Source organism: Silene latifolia, chromosome 11 (genome assembly GCF_048544455.1).
Source record: "Silene latifolia isolate original U9 population chromosome 11, ASM4854445v1, whole genome shotgun sequence".
In the NCBI taxonomy this organism is placed as follows: Eukaryota; Viridiplantae; Streptophyta; class Magnoliopsida; order Caryophyllales; family Caryophyllaceae; genus Silene; species Silene latifolia.
In genome coordinates, this window is record NC_133536.1 from 193,921,752 (window position 1) to 193,932,255 (window position 10,504).

At 37.8% G+C, this 10,504-nt stretch overlaps 1 protein-coding gene across 1 annotated transcript; it reads right to left on the bottom strand.

Moving 5' to 3' along the window:
- Window positions 1-6,642: 6,642 nt before the first annotated feature.
- Window positions 6,643-10,102, bottom strand: LOC141612227 (uncharacterized). Its single transcript, XM_074430962.1, has 8 exons — window positions 10,005-10,102; window positions 9,737-9,898; window positions 9,249-9,382; window positions 8,854-9,037; window positions 8,532-8,684; window positions 7,942-8,400; window positions 7,329-7,505; window positions 6,643-6,963 (listed from the first exon to the last, which is right to left on the bottom strand). The coding sequence occupies exons 2-8, from the start codon at window positions 9,869-9,871 to the stop codon at window positions 6,793-6,795; spliced, it is 1,413 nt and encodes a 470-aa protein (XP_074287063.1). The 5' UTR covers window positions 9,872-9,898; window positions 10,005-10,102; the 3' UTR covers window positions 6,643-6,792.
- Window positions 10,103-10,504: the final 402 nt, after the last annotated feature.

The window sequence follows — 10,504 nt, forward strand, 5'->3', positions numbered from 1 at the left end:
GGTATGTCCGTTTATAGTAAGTGTTACCTTTGGTGTGATACGGAGGGAGTACGATTTATTGGTAATTAGTATATGATTATTGAATTTTAAGTCATCAAATCAAATAAAATAGGTGTCTGAACTATTGTTTAATTTAAATAATTGCTATAATTGTGTTTATAATGACATTTTAACGTAAGACTATTTTATGACCCGTGCAATGCACCGGGATGTTTAAAATTCACTATTGTTTGAAATACTTCGATTACATATATATGTTAATATTGTAAATATAGGTAAAATACAATTTTACCTCACTCTATAGTACTCCCTCCGACCCAAGCAAAATGTAACACTTGATTTTGGGTGGTCTTTGAGGCGGTACTTTAACCGCATTTTTCCCCCGAAATATAATGTCAGCTACGCTTCCAAAGATAGTTTAATCCGGTTATTTTATAACTGATTAATTATGAGACATAAATTGGTCTATATAACAATAAAAAAAGAAGATAAGATGATTAGTGGTCATTAACAAAGAAAAACTGAGAGCAGTTGAACATCTTTTGCTACTAAAATTCAATAATACTATTGATAAATAGATGAATAATGGTTATGCATTATTATTCCAAGGTAAAAGTTTGTATCCCTTCAATACGAAGGGTTGCATTGCTTCAATTCTGCCATTTCACTTTTACGGTATGATTATTGTTTCCGTTCATGATTTGGCTTCAATATTTACCAATATTGTATACATCCATGAAAGCTGATAGTTAGAGCATCTTCAATACCATATAAAAACGATGATATCAATTCCAATATGGTCAAATTTGTGAAGAAAGGAACGCCAGTTTTAAGTGTCGAGTATATTTCTACCTAATAGAGGGTAATGTCGTTTAAAGAAAGCTCAATAAAAATCCATAATTGTAGTGCCCAAATGTGATCAATTTAAAGACCAATTACTAAAATAATCAAACTTTTACCTTGGCGAGTCACTTAAGCCGCAATACTTAATCGAAGTCAACTATGATCAGATGTGGAATTGAGCCGCCTCTGCTATCTACTTATTTGTATATATACAAAATTGCATAAGCATAATAGTTTTAATAAAATGACAAATTACTTTACCAAAAAAACACCCCAGTATATCAATTCATATAATTCGAGTATTTAACAATATTAATACATCATCATTACAATTATAATAATCAAAGGAATAACAAACAAATTACAATTTAGGATATTCTAAATAATGTGGGAAAATAATGCGAAGAAAGTAAAGCGAAAGAACATATGAAACAAAAACGTAAATAAAGATGAACGATAGGTCATAAGCAGTAGTTTTATATATACTCGAGGCCAAAGATATGAATATCAAAGGTAAACTGTATTTATTAACGTAGAGATAATTAAGTATGTATTTGATCTTCCAAATTCCTCCTTTAAAGTCAAAAACATGGTTTGGCCAAAATTCAATTAACTTGAACTGCATGACTCTTGAGTATCAAACATTTATTTAGCGAGGAGATGAATGGTTTTAGTGTTAATGTAAATGTGGCCTAAAAAATAAATGTGTTAAAAATTAGTGGTAGTTACGTGAATTTGAAGTAGTATTCCTATTTTTGTTGGACTTTTAAGTAGATTGTATTGATTCAATTATTATTTCTTGTTATATTGTCAAAAAATAAATTAATTAATCAAAAAAGTTAATAGAAATTAATGGAGTATGAAAATGCTATGTGGAATAAAATTGAATGTTTTAAGCTAGCTTTTTGACTAAATAGTACATATATTTCATTTCTTTTGTTAATAATAAATAAATAAATTTAATAATCAATTAAAATGAGTAGGAATTAATGTGGTATGAAATGTCATGTGGAATTTAATTTAATGTTAATGCCATGTGTAAGTTAATTTAATGCTTTAATCTAATCTTTTAATAAAATTGTATAGATATTCAATTAATTTACAAGTTTGAATAAATAGACGTGAAAGTCATATATTTTGGACTTTTGATCTATTCGATCCGGACCTAAAATAACCGGGTTGGACTGGACCGGTCCGAAGACCGAAACTTCAAAAAATTCGCTCTAAATTCGGTCCAGGCCAAATGATTCAGTCCTGTCTATTTTACCGGTTTGGACCGAAATTTGCTCAGGCCTAAGAGCAAGGTGGCTAATCAACCTTTAGGAGGGGTACACTAGAGCATTTGGAGTTCAGTAGTTGACGCTAGGACACGACCTTCACTTGTGGTTTTCATTGTGCGAAAAAACTCGTTATTTGCTAGTTATGATTAACGAGTATTATGGAATAGAGTAAAATGACTCATTTCATCATTCATTGCCTTTCTCTACCCCATTTTCTGGGGGAACATCTTATCATAACCAAAAAAAAAGGGATATTCTCTCGTGTACCCCTCAACTTTTTCATTTTCTATGATATACCCCTCTTTTAATGCAAAAAAACTTTGACCGTCAATAACTCTTGGCTACAAGTTCAGAATACGATAAATTTTTTTTCCAAATTGACCGTCTTTAAGAGGTCTTCCGTTTGAAAAAAAATTCACCGACGTCTCAACTCGTAATCGGGAATTATGGTCGGTCAAAGTTTATTCGTTAAAAAATGTTTGACCAACCATAACTACCGGCTACGAGTTCAAAAAGCGGTGAATTTTTTTTTAAATTGAAGGCCTTGACGAGATAATTGGTTTGAATAAAAAAAATTACCGTTTTCTGAACTCGTAATAGAGAATTATTGTCGGTCAAAGTTTTTTGTGAAAAACGAGAGGTACACCATAGAAAACGAAAAAGTTTCAGGGGTACACGAGAGAATATCCCAACAACAACAAACAACAACATCAGAGCCTTAATCCCAAAATGATTTGGGGTCGGCTGACATGAATCATCTTTTCGAACCGTCCATGGGTGAACGCACGCCTCAAAATGCGAATAAAAAAAGGGAAGATGAAAAACAAAAAGGAAGAACGAAAATGTAATGGAAAGTCAAGGTAAACTTAGAGGTTTTAAAATCGAATTCCGTCTTTCTTTTATAAAAACTTAAAATTTAAATCGAGAGAAAAGATTAAAACGATTATTAAAAATCGAAATAGAGTTAAGGCTCCGGAATGAACCAGGTAAAATCTATAAGCAAGTGGTTGGTGAAAAAGTGTAATAAAGGAGAGAAAAATAAATAATTTAATTTTTTTAAATTAAATAGAAAACATTAAATCTGTCAAAAAAAAAATCAAATACTAAAAATCCACATGTATCCTTTCCCTCCATTGTGCCCTCTCCGTCACCATACTCTCCTTAAGCCCCAGAACTCTCATATCGTGCTCTATCACTCTCAACCATGTCTGTCTCGGTCTTCCTCTCGCCTCTAGGGACCTTTTTCTCGTTCTCCAAGTCTCCACCTCCTAACCAAAAGTGCGTCCATAGGTCTCCTTCTCACATGGCCAAACCATCTTAGTCTGTTTTCCATCATCTTGTCCTCTATTGGCGCCACTTTTACCTTTTCCCTAATCACCTCATTCCTTAACCGATCTTGCCTTGTATGTCCGCACATCCACCTCAACATGCGCATCTCCACCACACTCATCTTTTGAATGTGACAATGCTTCACGGCCCAACACTCGGAGCCGTAAAGTAGGGCAGGCCTAATTGCCGTGCGATAAAATTTTCCCTTTAATCTTTGGGGCATATCTTTATCGCATAGAAACTCTGAAGCACTTTTCCATTTCAACCATCCTGCTTTAATTCTGTGAGCCACATCTCCGTCTAACTCCCCATCTTTTTGAATAATAGATCCTAGATATCTAAAGAAATCCGAACCCTCAACGACATTCCCATCGAAAAAAATACTCCCCGCCTCTGTCGATCTCAACCCCGCCACCTTAGTGAACTGACACCTCAAATACTTAGTCTTACTCCTGCTCAGCCTGAACCCACGAGTCTCTAGAGTCTGCCTCCACAATTCCAACTTTCTCTCCACCCCCTCTTTTGTCTCATCAATCAACACAATATCATCAGCAAACATCATACACCAAGGGATGTCGTCCTGAATATCCCTTGTCAACTCATCCATAACTATAGCAAAGAGAAAAGGACTAATTGCGGAACCTTGATGCACCCCGATGGTAATAGGAAATTCTTCCGTTCTCCCAACATTAGTGCGAACACTTGCACTAGCTCCCTCATACATGTCCTTTATGAGGTCAATATATTTTCGCGACACACCCTTTCTCGCCAAAGCCCACCAAAGTACTTCTCTTGGTACCCTATCATATGCCTTTTCCAAGTCAATAAAAACCATATGTAAGTCCTTTTTCTTGTCCCAATGGTATTCCATCAACTGTCTCATGATAAAAATCGCATCCATAGTCGATCTCCCGGGCATAAATCCAAATTGGTTTTCTGAGATGTCTACACATCTCCTAAGCCTTTGCTCGATAACCCGCTCCCATAACTTCATCGTATGACTCATAAGCTTAATTCCCCGATAATTGGAACACTCTTGGACATCATCTTTGTTCTTGTACAAAGGAACAAGAGTGCTTCTCCTCCAAGCCGATGGCATCTTGTTGCTCCTCCAAATCTTGTTGAAGAGCATGGTTACCCATTCGATCCCTTTCTCCCCGAAGCACCTCTAGACTTCTATGGGTATACCATCCAGTCCCTCTGCTTTCTTTGACCCCATCTTCCTTAACGCCTTTCTAACTTCACTCTTTTGTATTCTACGCACAAATTCCCGATTCACCATGCTTGGTGTTACCTCTACATCCCCAAAACCTTGTTCCTGATGTCCATTGAATAAATTATCAAAGTAAGAACTCCATCTAGCCTTTATTTCGTTATCCTGAACGAGAACCTTGTCGTCCATATCTTTCACACACCTAACTCTCCCAATATCTCTCGTCTTTCGGTCCCTTATGCGAGCCAATTTATAGATATCCTTCTCTCCTTCTCTCGTGTCCAACCTGGCATACACTTCTTGGTTAACTTTTGCCCTCGCATCCCGTACGGCCTTTTTAGCGGCTCGTCTAGCTTCCTTGTACTTTTCAAAGTTCTCATCACTCATGCATTTCCCCAGAACCTTGTAGCATTCACGTTTAGTCTTTATCGCTTGTCTCACCACATCATTCCACCAAGATGTGTCCTTACTTGATGGTCTATTCCCTTTAGATTCCCCTAACACCTCCCTCGCCAAATCCTTTACAACATGCTCCAATTTATCCCACGTTGCATCAATATCTTTTTCCTCGCAATCCGACCAAATATCGCTCCTTCCAACCTTATCCAAAAACGCTTGTTGGTTTCCCCCTTGTAGCTTCCACCACTTGATCCGTGCCTCACCGATTATCTTTCTCTTCCTCAAGTCTCTCTTACCCCGAAAATCAAGAACCACTAGTCTATGTTGTGTTGCGGCACTTTCCCCGGGTATGACCTTGCAATCGGTGTACTCTTTCCTCCACACATTCCTTACCAAAAGAAAGTCAATCTGACTAGCATTACCTCCACTTCTATAAGTCACCAAATGAGAATGTCTTTTCTCGAACCAAGTGTTCATTACACCCAAGTCATATGCCAAAGCAAAATCCAATATGTCACTTCCTGCTTCATTTCTCTCCCCGAACCCAAAACCCCCATGAATTTCTCAAAGCCAACTCGACTAGTACCCACATGCCCATTGAGGTCACCACCAATGATCAATTTCTCTTCAATAGGGACTCGTTCTACAACCTCTTCCAAATCTTCCCAGAAGGCTCGTCGAAAAGAAGCATCCAAACCTACTTGAGGTGCGTAAGCACTTATAACCGTCACCACCTCATCCCCGACTACAAGCTTAATGCTCATAATCCTATCACTCTTTCTCGATACTTCTACCACATCATCAATGTAATCTTTATCAATGACAATACCCACTCCATTACGACTTTTGTCTTTACCCGTGTACCAAAGCTTATAACCCCAAGGCGCTATCACCCTTGCTTTATCTCCGACCCACTTTGTCTCTTGTAGACACATTATATGCACTCTCCTCCTTTTCATAACCTCCCCTACCTCAGCTAATCTCCCTGTCAAAGAGCCAACATTCCAAGTACCAAAACGTAACCTACTACCCTTCCTAAAGTCATGTCCTGATTTCTTTACCCGCTCTTGACCTTGCTTCCTAGATCCAAACCTATTTGACACCACACCCATACTTCGAGGTGGCGCGCCGCTTTTGGGCGACGACCTAACAACCCTTGCATATTTTTCACTACACCCGGGTCTAGAAGATGTAGCGCACCCTTGCCTATTGGACACCACCCCCAGATATAAAGATGGCGCGTCGCTTCCGGGCGACGACCTAGCAACCCTCACATACTTTTCACTACACCCGGGTCTAAGAAGTGCCCCAAAAAAAAAAGATCAGACAGCATATACTGATATACGTCACCTCTTTTATTTTTCCATGAAACAAATGGATAACGTCTTGAGAGAGAGTATATTTCGATGTTTGTAGGTGCGTATGATGAACGATCAATGAATATACTTGTGACATAACACACTGATGAATACACGGTTTTCAACGACGCCTCACTGAAAACCAAGTATACCAGAGAAGATTGCAAGTTACTCCTTGTCATATTGTATTTGCCTTTACCAGTTAGAGATGTTATCGTCAATCTTCAATCTCCCTCAAATATGAGGAAATAAATGTGTATATTTTTCCGCTATACATCTTAACATCTCTTAAACTGATCATGTTGTATCGATCCAAGTATGGTTTTACAGACAAAGCAAATACATCACAGATAAAGCACAAAATACTAATCTAGTAGTGATAAAAAAGGCGGCGATCTCTGCAACCAATGCATGTCCAAGGAAATAGAGGAGGATCGAGACAGTAAGAATGGATGCAGCTAGTCTGGCATATTTGACAGTATCTTAAAAGCTCAGCCGGATATGGGCTCTGACAATGACAGCATGCAGAAGGGAGCAGGATCTGTAACACCAAGAAACATACTGTAAGACACACAGCAAACTATGATCGGTAAGGAAAGAGGAATAATATAACCATGAATTTGTCGAAGGTAGTACTCATGAACTAGGTTAAAAGAACCATCAACAGTAAAACTCTCCGTTTGTCTTACGGCCTCTAATCCACAGAAAAGAAAGACAAATTTGTGAGCATGGACCACCTAAGTGGGCTAGTCATATTGAGGAATGGACCAACACATTTCATCCTAGATGTTACGAAAGAATATGCAATACCTAAACGCCTAGCTTTAAGTAATTTCACACAACTGGCCAAAAAGGCACAAAACAGTACTAGTTCCGTTAAGAAATGGTTAAAGAGCGAACGATCACCTGAGTGTTTGAACGAATGGCTCTAGCCTCTGGGACAATGAATATGTCCTCTGATGATGCCCAAGGAACTGTTTGTGAGTAAATCTTCTGGTCTAGAGAAGCTGTTGCATCTACTCTAGTAATGCTGGCAAAATTTGCTTTGCATAAGGGGCATGTGGTTTCCTTACGATTTGAAGCCTATATAGAAGAATTGAAGGATCATTAGAATATACAGAGAAATATGACACAAGTTTGACATGATTAAGTGGCAAGCAAATGGTCAATTACATTTATCACATTACAGGCCAGAGATTCTGGAGAGAATACGTACTCAGAAAGAAAATACTACTCAAAAAGTATGAGATGGTGACTAGGTGAGTATGCAGTTACTACGATAATCATCCTAGGTTAACTTTTCGGTTTCAAACAAGGAGAAATATTTGATGCTTATTGCGAGTTTCCATTTCCACACAACCAAAAACTCACTATTATTAAGGTACATTTTTTTTTATTGTGACCCGACGACATCTTCCACTATGGGTTGAAAGATTCTGTTTGATGATTCAGGGAAAAGGAAGTGTCCTACTCAAAAATCACATTACAAAGAAAAAATCAACTTATGAGTCATGCATACCATGTGATCAGCCCACTCCTGGATACATGAGAAGCAAAAGCGATGTCCACATGGCAAAACGCCTCTAGTGGAACTATGTTCTGTCCAGCATATTACACATGAAAGCTCCACCGATTTCTGAAGTCCAGCGAAATTGTCAGCTCGGTCCTTGCCTTCATCTTGCCCTTCCAACTTTTGAAAGGTAGAACTAATCTCCTGCAGGTTCCTCACATCAGCATCTTCTTTGTCAACGCTTTGAACGCTTGTGTTTCCAAGCTGAACGATATCATTCATATGGTTCATTTTATGTTTGCTTTGCAAATCAGTACTCTTGGTAGCTAAACTTGTGGTACCAATTTCGGTTTTATTTTTGACAAGTCGCCGACTTCTACTTGAAGAGCCACAGATGTCTGTCCCCATGCTTATATCAGCATTCCTTCTTCTCTGCTTGTTAGAGCAACTTGGCAATGTATCTTCGCTCTACTCATAAATTAACAGCAAAGAAAAAAAGATAAGGTTCAGAAGAATTTTACTCTAATCTCAAAATCTACTACTTAAGAAGGGCTTATCATTTCAAACAGAAATCAAGCTAATTTGTCTTGCGTACGTACCTCAAACATGTCATCTATATGTAGCACAACCCCATAATCAGACCCTATGTTGTTTATCTTTGCTTGCCAATCACCTCTAGAAGTATCCTTGATTACTTTTCTCTTAGACTTTTGTCTGCTACTTGTTTTACTTCCAGATTTGGGAAACAAGTTCTGAAATTAGCAATGTAAATCACTAAAACGCGGAAAAAAAAAAGTAGATAGCACAAGCAGAGGAATAAAACCACTAAATTGGTGCAAGATTATAGGATCTAGCATGTATCCTCTAGACTTCAATCATACATGAAAATAATTGACAAGTCATAAGCTATTATTCTATTACCTCATCCAACAGCAACTCATCGTAACAGTCATCATTTTCAATTTCATCAGAATCCAGATCAATCACATTTCTGATGCCATCATATATGTTCCTTTGATTCGAAAGAAGCTTATTTTCCTTTAGAACGGGTGCTTGCTTCATGACAACTGAGATCTCGGACGTTAGGGAACCTGCATCTTGGCCACTACAAACGACAAAAGGGAGACATATCTAGTGAAAGACTAGAACGACGAGTCAACTCTAGACAACAGCATAGACCAACATGCACAAAAGATCATGACAAGTTCATGCTAATAGCTAATGTTTGGCATTACTGTTTATTATAAAACATATAAAAAATTCACAGAAAGATGTAACCGTCAATCAAATTAGCTAAAACTCCGAAGTTTCCTCACCTTACTAGAGTATAAGGATGTTCTGGAATGTGCTTCCCTTGCTTCATGCAATCTTCAAGCCATTGATGATTAACAACTATTGTTCCGATTTTCTTGGCAAGTTCATACTTTTCTCCGTTAAATTTCCAACAAACCTGTTGATAACATAACTTTCTACATCACTTAAACGCAAAATTCTGAAACAATCCAAAAAAGTAGATTGAAAGAGTAAATGCATATGTAACAACTCCCTCCACTGAAACAACAGACACCGCGAAGAGAGTCCTGTAAACACTACACTCTCCGTCTCAATCATTTGTTTACCTTTGATTAAAATACCCCTCACAAGACGAAGGAGTATAAATTTTGCACATCCAACATAGCAAGAATTTGTCATTGTTAAATGAAGGAATGTAATCACATACGACAATTAACTCGACAATTCAGAAGAATATTGAAATTAAAAAATTGGAAACCCTAATTAAGAAATTGAAAGGGATGATACTGACCAAATGAGTGGTAGATTTGGACATTTTACCAACATAATTAGCGCCAACGGCGGTAATTAACTGAATGAGCTTCAATCGCTGAGAACCATGATAACCGCTTACAGTTGCAACAATTGCCTCCATTCCGTCCACCATTTCCGCAATACAACAACCCTAAAAATGCTAAAATTTCATAGATAATAAAACAAATTCAACAATCAGCTAAGCAGGTAGAGCAGTATAATTAGATAGAGACTGAAAGCGATTGAATGAAGAAACGAAACCCTACCTGGGAATTGCAATTTGATTTGAATTGAGTTGATTGATTATTCGGCGATTACTGAGAGGTGTATCGGGTGGAGTATGTGGTTAACTCTGCCTTGCCGGGAACTTCACTTTTGGGAGATTTTTGAATTAAGGTCTTACACTCTTACACCGTAGGACTCGATGGGTCGGTGAAACGGGTTAGTGGTTCAGTCATGTTACAAGTCGGGTTTCAGTGGGTAACCGTTTTATGGTTAGGTTTAGGGGTGTTGTTAACGAGCCGAGTCGAGCCCGAGGCTGGCCTTGCTCGGCTTGTGGTCAAGAATCAAAACTCGAACTCGAGCCGATCTCAAGTTTAGCCGAGCTTGAAAAAAATGTGGTCGTTATAAAGCTTGCGAGCTTTAACGATAGCTCGAGCCTATATAAAATTCGTTACTTTTATTTTTTTTTCGATATTTTCAATAACAAGGCTCGAAGATTATATGTAAAAATATTTGGCAAATCTGCGAGAGATTTGATACCTGT

Bases quoted from the DNA above. Each gene is read 5' to 3' on its own strand.
- LOC141612227 (XM_074430962.1), bottom strand. From the start codon at position 9,871: ATGGTGGACGGAATGGAGGCAATTGTTGCAACTGTAAGCGGTTATCAT. The intron at 8,685-8,853 runs GTAATAGAATAA...TGCTAATTTCAG, and splicing joins ATGAGTTGCTGTTGGATGAG to AACTTGTTTCCCAAATCTGG. The intron at 7,506-7,941 runs GTATGCATGACT...TCTTCTATATAG, and splicing joins AGGAGTGGGCTGATCACATG to GCTTCAAATCGTAAGGAAAC.